This window comes from Penicillium malachiteum (assembly GCF_028827825.1).
Source record: "Penicillium malachiteum strain IBT 17515 chromosome Unknown utg000005l:1.0-9002435.0:326005.0-9005861.0, whole genome shotgun sequence".
Classification (NCBI taxonomy): domain Eukaryota; kingdom Fungi; phylum Ascomycota; class Eurotiomycetes; order Eurotiales; family Aspergillaceae; genus Penicillium; species Penicillium malachiteum.
The window spans coordinates 2156726-2169023 of NW_026643099.1; the positions used below are offsets into that span (position 1 = coordinate 2156726).

Here is a 12298-nt window from a genome sequence, read left to right on the forward strand (position 1 = left end):
TGGAGTATCACATGATTTTGGGTGGCAGAATTGACCGTTATGTTTCTAGAATGCTAGGCATCGTAGATTGAGGTCACACCATCAAAAACCCCAAAGGGCATTTGATGTGTCGCACTCAATGGCGCTTTTGAGTTTTTAGCAATTCATGCCAATTCCGCGTGGGTTTGGCTTTTGTCGCAGCAGCAGAGCCCGCAGCCGCTTTAGCGACCTGTTGGCGCTGTGAAGGTTCCACAAAGAAGATCGTTGTAGGATCAGGGCTTTGGTAGATTCCATTTTGTAGCTTCGATAACGATGCCTCGCCTCTCCACGACTCAGGTAGACAATCTTTCCATGCTTGAAGGAATTCGCTCCGTCCAATAGCTGAAGACGCTGTAGGCGCCGTGGCTGCTAGATAGGTCTCACCTACCCAGCTCGAACACTCAACCTTTTCTAAGTTTGCCCCTGTAGTTGTCCGGTTATTAGTGGCACCGTAACTCGAGAATCGATGAATCATGCGCCGTAATGCACTTACATTTGATCGCATCTGCCAGTGCTGGTCGCTCATCAGTAGTACACAGCTTCCTGACTACTGCCTCAAGAAGGCCCCGTGGAAAAGGTTCCGACTCATCATCATCCAGAACCGACTTCCACAAGTCTTCAACGAGAAACTGCTTCTCCAGGTCAATTCCTTGAAGAATCGCCCCCTCCAGCATACGCTTCCACGCATTCAAACGCATGCGTGCCGAGGGTCTCCAGCCCGTCAACCCGCTCTTCGCATCCACAAACGCACAGATCTCAACCCATCCCTGCTCGCACTGTTCCGCGGAGACAGGCACATCCGCACATATTTGCTCTCTAACCTTCTGCACCTCAGCGGAACCCACATCTCCCATCCCACCAGACTCCTCCATCATAACATCCTCGTCCACATCCCCGGCTCGCCGGTCATACAATCGAAGACTTTTCTCCAAGAACGACACAGCCGAGAATCCATCCGATGGGGTATGTAGCTCTAGGGTTGATCCGCACTTCGCAATAGCGCTCACAGCATCATCGGGAAGATTCAACGCCCCGCTTTCTCCAGCCTCCTCTTCCACGACCTTGATATCAGCTCGCGAGATTCGCCCAGCACTTGGTCGTAAGAGGTGTATGGAGTTAGATGACTGGACTTGCCGAATTCGGTAGGTTTTCGTTGGGGTGCAGAGATTCACGTATTCCTGTCCACTGGCATCGGGAACCGCCTTTGCGAGGGCACTGGAGGGTGACTTGAGTTCCAATCTAGGGAATGAACCTCAATTAGCACACTTAGTACTCATGCAAACTCCCACTAAATCACTTTTTGATGTAGCGTCGATTACACTCATGCCGACTTACACTGGTGCATCCTTAGAAGAGAGCAGAGCGTCCAGTTCTGGTGAAAGTTCCAGTAATCGGAAACCCTGTTGAGGATAGGTATGTGTAAACAAAATAGCTCGTGTGTCTTGGGTCGCCATTGGTACGATATTATTTCCCGCGATGATCAGCTCGAATATTCTCTGTAATGTCAAGGGAATGACATTTGACGCGGGAAAATAATGGAGACGCGAATGGACGCGCTCCGGTGCACAGACCACGTTTTAATGGATCCAGGTCTACTCCGTATACTATGGATGCAAGCTGTATGAAGGGCTCGAAAAAGAAACATTAACGTTTCATTTTGCTTCAATCAAAATTAACCCGAGCAAGTGATAGATCCAGAGAGCTATTCAAAATAAAAATTCAAATATCGAACACCTAAAGAGGAGCTCTTCAACGCCTCACATCATCTACACATTCTATAGAAAGACAATCATCATCACCATCATGATCCTCCTCAGCAAGAGCACGAACAAAGAACAAACCCAACACACATAACAAAAATGCCGCTGCCAGCCCAAAATAAGGCAGTCCAATAAATAGTCCACCCTTCTTCAACCCAATTTCAAACAACCAAGCCAACGCAGGGCCAGCAAATAATGATCCCGACGTTTCCACAATCCCCATTAAAGTATTCAGCTTGGATACTTCCCCAGGCGATACAAAGCTATTCGCCAATGAACGACAAAGTGGTCCCAAACCACCCCCAAGACTCTGAATTCCCAGTCCCGTAATAGTAATCTCAATCTTCGGCGCAGCCATCCAAAGAACTCCGATCGTAGCGATAATAACAGAACCTCTCGCAAGCGTAAGATCTCTAGCAGCTGGTGTTTGCCATCGAAGAAGAAATTTCGATAATGCAGGCAGAATAACTAGAAGAACAAGCATTTGTGTAACCCCGCGTAAAGTACGGAGGTAGCCTGTTTCTGCGAGAGTCCAGTTAAAGCGCTTACTGACGTATTGGCCGAAGAACTGAGATGTGCCGATGAATTCGGGTTTGAGAATTAGACAGGTTGCTATGATGATGCTTATTGAGCGAGACTGGAGAGATGCGAGGGATTCTTTGAAGAGGTGAAGAGATTGTTTGAGGTAGGATGTTATATTGCGGGGTTGTGGTTCTTCTGGACCAGTATTGGGTTTGGACGGTTCTTCTTTGAGAGATGGGAGTGTTTCGGGTACGAAGAAGAGTGGAATCAGGGTAAATGGGATCAAGATCATGCTGAGTATAGCTGGAGTCCAGGGGGAGTAGGACTCCATGAGTTTGGATGCAAGGATGGGACCAATGGAGATGCCGAGGAGACATCCTAATTCCAAGAAGAAGAATGCAGATGCCCTGATTATGATCAGATTTGGTCGAATTTTCTGTTAATATGGAGTTTTAACCCATACCGTTGAGAGCTGTCGACTAGATCGGATGTCATGGTGTAAAGAGTGGCTAGGTGAACAGTAGGACCACCACCTATGGCCAAAAGCAAAGGTGAAGCTATGATTGCAGAGATGGGTAGTGTTTCCGGAAATGCCAGAACAGCTAATTCCGATACTGTAAATAGAAAATTGCCGAGAATGGCGAAATAAAGAATAGGCTTGCGGCCAATTCTAAAATGGATTTAGTTCCAATATCATCAGGTTTTCTGCTCAGGGAGATCGTACTTATCGCTCATGACTCCATACGGAAAGCCAACTATGAGACCTATTCGCGCTTGTCAATAACTATGTTTTTCTTGAGGTGGGGCTGAGCCAGAACACATTATGCACTTGATTTACACACCGACAGTAGACTCCACTGTAGGAAGTAGACCAGTAATAAAGGCCAACTGAGTCTGAATGTGATCATTTTTACAGATCCCCTCTCCCAGCTCTATAGATCTCTGCCTCACATAATGACGACAGATGTTATCCTCTATGAGCTGGGTTATAGGTACAATAAGTAATGTGTAAGTTCCAGCCAGGATAAAATAAGTCAAACAGAGCAAGTAGACTGAGGTCCATGTCGAGGGTTGTTTTTGTTGACCCAGCAAAGGAGATACTTCGGTAGGCATGGTTCCTGAAGGAAACACGATTTCAATATTCGTGCCGAAGTAGGGATTAAGCGGTTATAAGAAAGTTCTGCACGACCTATATGGACATAACTAAATGAGACTTTCTTCAGAACGGAAGAGGGGAAGATGGCGGTGTAACGGGCATGATCCCGGTGAGTTGTTCGCGTGGCAGCGTTGTGGAACGTTGGAATGTAGGGCCACCATTGGTGTGAGGAATGCCTATCAGATTGCCGTTAAGATTCAAATACTCTATTGCATCATGTGGGTACAGGAAAAAGCAGCTTGTGTTGTAGTCTCATGTAGATCAGTAGTTAGGCCGCGACTGGCGCTGAAGACTATGATCTGGTGGTCCATGATTAGTGCGAGTGACTGCGAGATCTTCAACGGCCCAGGGGCCTGAGCGGCTCTGTCCGATCTAGGAGTTTAATAGATGCTAAGGACTCGGAATAGATTAAGTCAAGTTTCAGATCTGCTGCATTATAGGGAACAGTCCAGATCGCTTGGATTCATAAAAATCAATTGCATTTCAAAATACCACATTGCTAGTTGACCATATCACGCCTTCTAATATGCTTCTAATACTCCGCGCAAAACACCCAATAAACGGAAATGTACAGTGGAAAAACACAGAAACAGTGAGAGCAGGACCGAAAACATTGATCAATTCAGCAAATATCGCCCGATCGACCCAAGGGTAGTACAAAACTCGGCATCATGACTGATACCCAACGTGTGATGACTCAAACTGTACCAGTCTTGTAGTGATTGAGAGAGGCTTAAAATATTCCAGCCAGCTGGACGCTCTTCAAATGTAGCGTAGGATCATCAGGTAGGCAACGAACAATGTACGAAGCAGCATCGTAACATGCATTATTTATTGGAGGAGCCCTTTACAGCATCCTTCAATGGGTGCGCTGCTGGACCTTCATCAGAGCCCTTAGCAGCGTCACCATTCGCAAGATCCTGAGCCTTCAGTTGACTACCCTCATTTTGTTGGGCAAGTTGGCGCTCCTGTTCTTCGCGCTCGCGAGTTTGTCGTTCCATTTCCATTTCTGCCATGTGGCGCAGGTCATCCACGCTAGGCTCGTACTTGTGCCAGATGACATAGTGGGGTAATCCAACTACCGAGAACTTCATGCGCCTCGCCATCTATAAAATATTAGCTTGAAACCCATTTAAGAAAAATGTGACATCAATTCTTACCTTGCCGAAGCCCTCTGTTTCAGCATGTCTCTCGAAACTAAAGGCCGGGAAATGAACACCAGCGCGGAAAACTCTAGCCTTTGCCAGGATACTGACACCTCCGATGCCATCTAATTCCATCTCCATGTCTGGATCCCCGTAGGGATCCCGCAGGTAGGCTAGATGAGGTCGCCATGTCGCATACTCTGCATATCCCTCGACGATGACAGCATCTTCATCCAAAGAAGCCGCCAACTCCAGCGCAGTATCTGACTCTTGCCATGAATTCAGATCATACGGCTGTTCTCCTCCCAACCAATCAGGGAGCGGTCGCCAAACATCTAATCATCCTGTTAATATAGATCGCGGGCAAGAGGGCGAGGAAGGTTCAATAGGGATTACTCACTCGGGACAGTAACATCTTTATTATGACGCATCAGATCCTCAAGAATGGTAGGTGGTGCTGTCTCTACATCTGCATCACGCCAGTAGACCCAGCTATGCGTAGGACGTAATGTCGCACTCAGCAACCAATTTCTCGCCTGGGCCATCAATTTACGCCGGTCCGCCTGCGCCTCAAAACCATGTCGACTCTCCACATCTTGTTGAACTTTCTGACCAAAGTCCTTCTGAATCACAGAGATCTCACCAAAAGCCATCTTCGGATCCTTAGCGTTCTGAACTTCCTCCAGCATACTTGTGAGCAGCTCCAGTGTGTCATCGCGGGAATCCGACACTAGGAAGGCCAAGTCGATCAAGTTGTGTGGGTATGTAAGGTTGCGAAGGTGACTGAAGAACATATCGAGGTGGGATGATGCATCGCGCAGTGGGGTGAGCATGAGAACGCGCTCCCCGCGCTCCCAGCCCTTTTCGGTGCCTTGCACCTCGGAGAGATCATAGTATCGAACGGTTTGGAGCTGGAGGTCTGACGAAGGGTGGAGAAGACCGAGGGAGATTGCAGGGAGGATAGCGGCTCGCCATGATGGGAAGATAAAGACAGCTAGCAGTAGTGAAATTCCACCGAGGAGAATCAATCGCTGGAAGAGTTGGCGACGACGGCGAAATGCGGGTTGGGAACGAGGTTGGAAGCTGGCAAGACGAACTAGATTAGCATTGAGAATGCCCAGGGTCTCTTTCAATGGATTGACAGCTTGGATGGAGCAATTCCACCTGGAGAAAGGGAACGCGCGGCCTCTTTGATTAGACAGACGACGCACCGGTTGGGAGAGATGGAAAAGGCACTGGATCCGCGAGGGTAGGCCGAATAGCCCTTGGGATAGGCGGGGTGCCTGTTCATTGCTTTGAAGAGCTCACAGCATCGAGAGTCTTGAGGTTGAAGCTGGAATTGTGGGTTAGGTGGGCTCGGCCGTTACTGCTAGGGTCTCGCCAAGGGTCTTTCGAAGAGGCGATCGGCGGGGAAGATGACGAAGATCGAGAAGAATAGGAGATGGCAGAGAATATAAAGATGACGATAGTCGGGTTTCTAGCGGGTTTTCTTTCTTTTTTTTAATCTCTCTTAGGCGAGTGTTACAGAAGAAGGAATCGGTGTTTCGCCCTTGAACCCAAATCACCCGAATCCGGATTTCCGCTTGCAGCTCTATTTACTATTTACTCCAATTGTATGCCTGACATACTCTCTATTTACTTTCACTTTTCTTCCAGATTCATTGAAAAAAAATCTAAATTATTCTAAGACTAAAAAATTATACCATTCAAAATGAATATTCTAATAAATATCAATTCTATTACTTATCGGAGTGATCGACCCTTTGACTTTTTAATCTTAGCGGCTCCCGGCAATTTCATGTCTGGGCATCGCGCCCCACGGTACTACGGATCCGGATGTACTTGGTGGCGTTTAAGTGATATCTCAGACTACGGTGGACTCAAGAAGATCCATTGAACCAATGAATTGTTCTCATCATATAGATAAGATCAAAGGAACCTTGGAAATAATATCCAACGATACATGAACATTCTCTAAATATAGATGTTCAATGAATTTCTAAGTGAGATTCATCTTATTCATCTTCATACATATGGGTGATACTACCACCTACTACTAGTAGTAAGTACTGACCCCATAAAAGATGGCACGGTGTAACCAAGGAGTATTTAACCAGTGATATCCTGGTTATTACTAGTATTTACACTCGACCAGGATCACCACTTGGGCAGAGATCTAGAATTTGTTTCAATCTACTACTTAGATGCTAGACCTATGAGTCAAACTTCAAATGTTGAAAACCAGCAGAGCACTACCTAGGTACTAGTACTAACCTTGCATGTGGAAGTAACTATCAACTTGAGCGTAGTAGGTAGAGCTTCAAATTGAACATTGAAGAGAAACATTCCGATGATTCACTTAATCAATCAGGCGGAAATATCAACCAGGATCTTCACATGGCTCTCTTTCTCGTGTATAAGCGCCTTGATACCCCGGTCAACCACATCCTGCATCGGAATCTTACTCGTAATCATAGTTCTGGGCGTTATTTTTCCTAGATAGCATTAGAAACTTGTACCACCGTTTGGAACTGGGATGCATGACATACCAGATGAAATAGCGTCAATAACAGCCTGAAAATCTTCCGGTTCATACACAGCAGCGCCCACAATGTGTCTCTCCCCATGAACCAAAGCCATAGCATTAATAACAGGTGGTTTTCCCCATAGAGAAACAACAACTGCTGTCCCCCGAGCCCGAGTACCACCAAGTGCAGTATCCATCCCAGCCTGGACGCCTGTGCATTCAAATGCTACAGCCACACCTCTCGCATCACCCGTAAACTCGCGGATCTCAGCAAGAGCATCTACCTTATTCGGGTTTAGTACTTTCGTTGCGCCAAATTCGTGAGCGAATTTCACTCGTTCCTCGGAAACTTCAACTACGAGGATCTTCTCCATACCCTGAGCTTTGAGTACTTGTAGGATTGCGAGCCCGATGGGACCTGCACCGACTATAAGTGCTGTATCACCTTTCTGCACTGGACTGCGGCTGACAGCGTGCCAAGCAACGGAAAGGGGTTCCACCAATGCTGATAATCTGCAGTTAGACAAATAGGTCATCCGAAGTGAAGCATGTAATTTCTTACCTCCAATATCCAAAGGCATCGAATCCGGTAATAGAACGACATGCTTTTTGTCTAAGACAATATGGTCTGATAACCCACCAGCCTTACCTAGTTCCCAGAGTCAGCATCTATAACCCGTTCTCTTGTTTCTGAATGGAAACTTACTGCTGAATCCAATAAACCCAATACTATAGCATGAGTTATGTCTTCCCATCTGACATGACCCGCATGTCCCATCACTTAGACTAGGATTCACAGCCACTTTATCTCCTACTTTGAATCCTGTTACCTCTTCTCCCACTTCTTCCACTGTCCCACTAAACTCGTGGCCTAGTGTTGTTGGTAGTTGATCGCCTGTCACTTTGTGCGGGGTGGTAGGTACAGCGAATGGGCCGTGAAGATACTCATGTAGATCTATTATCGTTAGCATCAATACTACACTATCGGACAAATTACATACCACTGCCGCATATTCCTACAAACGCAGGTTTGATCTAATTTAAGGAAGGTATTTTAGTTCGAGTTCATTCATTGAGTCAGAAGGAATCAATAACATACCTTGATCTGACCAACACCACAAATAGGCTCTTCAACCTCATCTACTCGAACATCTTCTCTTCCATGGAATCGAACAGCGCGCATACTGGTAGTTCAAGATGGATTTTAAGTGAAGCTTCAGGTTTCTTCGATACCAATTGAGTACTTGAAACGATTTGGATTTGGTCAATTGAGGGAATTAAAGGTGCTTCCCTGATTACGTGGGGCTGTGTGTTCTGGGGCCGAATATGAATGTATCAAGAGCGGGGAGAAGGTGTCTCCACATGAACTTCTTTGTTCCCGAGGCCGGTGCGATTTCCAAGTCGTGGGGCTACATATAGTATACGTGCACACGTCCCGAAGTCTGGATGAAACTATAGGAAAGAAATTGCGTCATCCCTATCGAGTGGGAGATGAAACTGAAGCTGCCAGTCTAGATGGACGGTTTACCAAATTTGTTTGGAATGAAAAGGTGTAGTACATGGTACGCATGGTACAACTAGGTCTAGCCCTGGATAAATTGCCAGTGGATTTACAGACTACAGGTTTCAAATAGAATGGTTTCAATAAAATATTGAGCGTCGCAAATCAATTATATTCATTAGAGACCAGCTCAAATTATTGTCTTATTTATCATAAACTTCACTTGCTCTTTCGAGAGAGAAGTGTCTTGAGAACCTCCGTTTCCCCTTCCAGTTTCGAGACCTTGAGTTTCAGATCATCACGCTCTTTTCGGATACGTTCTAGCTCTTCTTCCAGATTCTTCATCTGATCCACACGCCGCTGTCGACATCTCCGAGCCGCAAGCGTGTTGAGTTTGCGCTTTTCCACGCGAGAGGACTCAACACGACTTAAGACGACATCAACCTGCGAGACCGCAGGACTAGACTGAGATGTTTCAGCAGAAGCTGAGTATAAAGATGTAGGTGAAGGTTGAGAACGCCCGTCTAGATTGAAGTTAGAAATGGCAAGCCCATAGAACACAGCTCACTAGAGATATCTCACCTTGGGAATTCTCAGAGCTAAGAGCGACCGAGGAAGCATTTTGATACTGATACTCGAAGGAACCCAAGTCTGAAAGGGAAGCGAAGGCCGAAGCCACGTCGAAGCCTGGGTCCGTGAAAGACATTTTGACAGAGGTCTCTCGTGGAGCCCCGAGATAAGGCGTGACATTGTCGGGAGATAGGAAATTCCAGTCGGTATCGGCAAAGGACAAGTCGGGTTCTGTCCAGAGATCCGACCCTTGCGCAAAGGTATCACAGGTATCAAAGGATTGAGTAGGTGAGATTGTCGTGGGAAGACATCCTGAAGGAGATTGTAACGAAGAAAAAGAATGTTGTTGAAAGTCGTGAGAAAAATTAAACCATGGTGAAGACCCCGTCGACAACGCCGTCCTCGGGGAATTGTCTTGAGGGACGGAGCTGAGCGGGATGCCAGAATGTGGAGGTCTGGATAACGGCCGCGCTGCAGGAGCAAGAGCAGGCCGCCATGACGAGATTATTTAAACGGGCCGAAGCGGGCCCGGGGCGCGTAGTCGCGAGGGAAAAAGGGTGAAAAAGGGTCGAGGGAGTCCGATTATGGGACCTGGGAAATCAGGTAATATTGCTCGGTCACTAGGGCCGAGGAGTGGTGTCCTGAGGAAAAAAAAAGAGTAAGAATAGGACGAGATGAACGGTTGATAGTTATACCCGGGGGTGGACTCACACCTGGGGGATCAGGCCCTCAATAGGATCCACCTGAATATGCTCATGATTGGATAAAAGTGCTTCGCCCCCTTCAAGACTCACAATGACTCATTTTAGCGTCTAAGGAATTGACCAATAATCATTGCAGTTTATAATGGTCTAACTTCATCCGGGATTAGTCTATTGTAACCCATTGATAACTGGGAAGATCTGAGCAGATCTGAACTGATCGACCATCTGCCATCATGAGCGCATGATTTTTCCTTAAATAGAGAATGGTGGACCTTGTTAAAAACATAATGATCCTTGGATCTTCAGAGATCCTTAAGGGAATGAACACGAGTTTAAAAGGATATACAGCCTGAGGTGAAGTCTCACTTAGTCACTGCTACGGAGTTATCTCTGAATCCTTGTGGCGCATATCACCTCAACCCCCGCAGAGATTATGAGCAACTTGAACCTCGGAGTAGATAAGCGACTCTGACCCTGTTTGATAAGCTACCAACTATTAGGTAGGAGTAAATCAATAGATTACGAGAAGAAGTAGTAGGCTCAATTCATGGATGTTATCTCTTTCATCAATTTATACAGAGAATCTATGTTTTTTGAATATAATCACTCTCGAATGCTCTTGGAAGGCATCCTCAGGTAGGGACTGGCCAAACTACATGTATCAAATGGTATACCCTCACCATTGTAAACATTTTGAATAATCTCCTCGCAGCCTTCTAAGGTTTGCCTTACTCGCAAGAGTCGTAACACTAGGAGCGCTGCTCACCGTCCTGTCGGCACTTGAGGCATGGTAACCTGGACTCCGGCTTCGGTCTGTATGTACAACGCAAGACACGGGCTAAATACTTACAGTGGCTCAGACTGGACAGAATTTCTGCACTCCCACTCTTGAACCTTATGAGAAATGATCCCTCTGGCGGGCTTCCAACATAATTTTAGATTTTCCTTTGGTTGGGGTTTGAAAAAAATCAATATCAACAGCCTGAAGGGTTCGTTCGTCGTTCGACTTGTTCTCGGAGTCTCTATTTATCTGGGTATTGGTGAATATAATGAATTCCCGAGATCAAACAGGCACAGAGTTCAACAATTCAAGCTGACCTTCGTCATCGAAGAAACTCTTCGACAAAATCTTTCCGACAAAGAACCAGATCGGCCAAGGCTTGTCGAAATCGTACGGAACTCCAGCAACAAACTGCATAATTGAGTCCAATCTCCTATCAGAAAGTCTAATGCAGATATGTTAATAATATCATACTCTGATTTCCATTTCTCAGGAAGAGAGATAGGAGACCCCTTACTGAACAACCCAATAGCTTATATTGGCTACTCAGAAAGACCTGAATCGCTCTTCAGTCGTCACCTCGGAAATAGGGACTGGGACGGTAATAGCTTTATTGTTGATTTGAGAGTGTTTCATCCATGACTTCCTGCTAGAACCTTGGAAGCCTAAATAGGATTACATACAATATGATCCAGAAGACGTTGATGGTATTTGATCGAAAGATTTATCGCAGACTCCGTCAACTGGTCGTTGGGCAGCAGGAGTACGGCTACAACCCTGCATGAGGTGCTAAGGTGATTTACGATCATTTTTTGACAACTCTAGATTTCTGGGTGATTACTTAGACTGGACCAAAAGCCTTGAAATAGTATATCATCCTTACTGCACTCTATCAGAGCATGGATTCAGTATGGTAGATAAGTAATCAGATTCACATAATTCTAAGGTTCCAAAGAATGAGAACATAATATTCACTGGCAGGGCGGGGCGAGAATACATGCACTTACATATCGTGATGTGGAGAGCAACTTGAAAATGATAATCGAGAGCTACCAGTAGAGAATGAGCTGCCAGTGGTCCCATATGTGAGTCCAGAGAATATTCGGGCTATTGGACCTACTAGTATAAATCTGAATTCATATACGGAAGATACTATGATGATTTATTGATACTAGAGCTTATTCACATTTTATTCTCTCTCTTTGTCTCCTTTAGGTAAACTAATTTGCACTCTGGCCAGCTAATCACTACTAACTAGGTATATGATGTTAATTTTTATATACTAGTAGATATAAGACGACAGTGATTGCCGGTATAGTGAGAGGACTTTCACAGTATATTCACAGTATATTCACAGTATATTCACAGTATATTCACAGTATATTCACAGTATATTCACAGTATATTACCCGTTTTTTGAACAATTGAAAACTGAAAAGTGTGGAGCTTTCAAGGCTCTTCTGTATCTAGGAAGAGTCGATATTATACTTATCAGGAAGTCCTTGTCTGCTAGTATACTATAACCTAGACAGCTGGTGATGAAATTGACTCCGCTGAGTCATCAAATCATCCGATGCCGAAAAAAACCTCAAAGGGAGATGCAGAATCATTTCA

The 12298-nt window shown here is 45.7% G+C and overlaps 5 protein-coding genes across 5 annotated transcripts; all 5 read right to left on the reverse strand.

Annotated features, from left to right (window-relative positions):
* Window positions 1-115: 115 nt before the first annotated feature.
* Window positions 116-1472, reverse strand: N7483_010820 (putative sister chromatid cohesion protein Dcc1; the record flags this gene model as incomplete). Its single annotated transcript, XM_057094247.1, has 3 exons — window positions 116-441; window positions 512-1257; window positions 1354-1472. The coding sequence occupies 3 exons, from the start codon at window positions 1470-1472 to the stop codon at window positions 116-118; spliced, it is 1191 nt and encodes a 396-aa protein (XP_056940218.1).
* A 295-nt stretch (window positions 1473-1767) lies between these two features.
* Window positions 1768-2592, reverse strand: N7483_010821 (Major facilitator superfamily domain general substrate transporter; the record flags this gene model as incomplete). Its single annotated transcript, XM_057094248.1, has 1 exon — window positions 1768-2592. The coding sequence occupies one exon, from the start codon at window positions 2590-2592 to the stop codon at window positions 1768-1770; it is 825 nt and encodes a 274-aa protein (XP_056940219.1).
* Window positions 2593-4283: 1691 nt separating this feature from the next.
* N7483_010822 (ANP1/MMN9/VAN1 family protein) lies at window positions 4284-5892 on the reverse strand (the record flags this gene model as incomplete). The annotated part of the gene is made up of 4 exons (XM_057094249.1): window positions 4284-4562; window positions 4617-4936; window positions 5002-5765; window positions 5813-5892. 4 exons carry the CDS (start codon window positions 5890-5892, stop codon window positions 4284-4286), a joined length of 1443 nt encoding a protein of 480 aa, XP_056940220.1.
* Window positions 5893-6968: 1076 nt separating this feature from the next.
* N7483_010823 (2,3-butanediol dehydrogenase) lies at window positions 6969-8311 on the reverse strand (the record flags this gene model as incomplete). The annotated part of the gene is made up of 6 exons (XM_057094250.1): window positions 6969-7096; window positions 7151-7633; window positions 7691-7777; window positions 7835-8083; window positions 8130-8163; window positions 8228-8311. The coding sequence occupies 6 exons, from the start codon at window positions 8309-8311 to the stop codon at window positions 6969-6971; spliced, it is 1065 nt and encodes a 354-aa protein (XP_056940221.1).
* Window positions 8312-8848: 537 nt separating this feature from the next.
* On the reverse strand, window positions 8849-10003 carry N7483_010824 (bZIP transcription factor JlbA/IDI-4; the record flags this gene model as incomplete). Its single annotated transcript, XM_057094251.1, has 3 exons — window positions 8849-9153; window positions 9212-9670; window positions 9994-10003. 3 exons carry the CDS (start codon window positions 10001-10003, stop codon window positions 8849-8851), a joined length of 774 nt encoding a protein of 257 aa, XP_056940222.1.
* Window positions 10004-12298: the final 2295 nt, after the last annotated feature.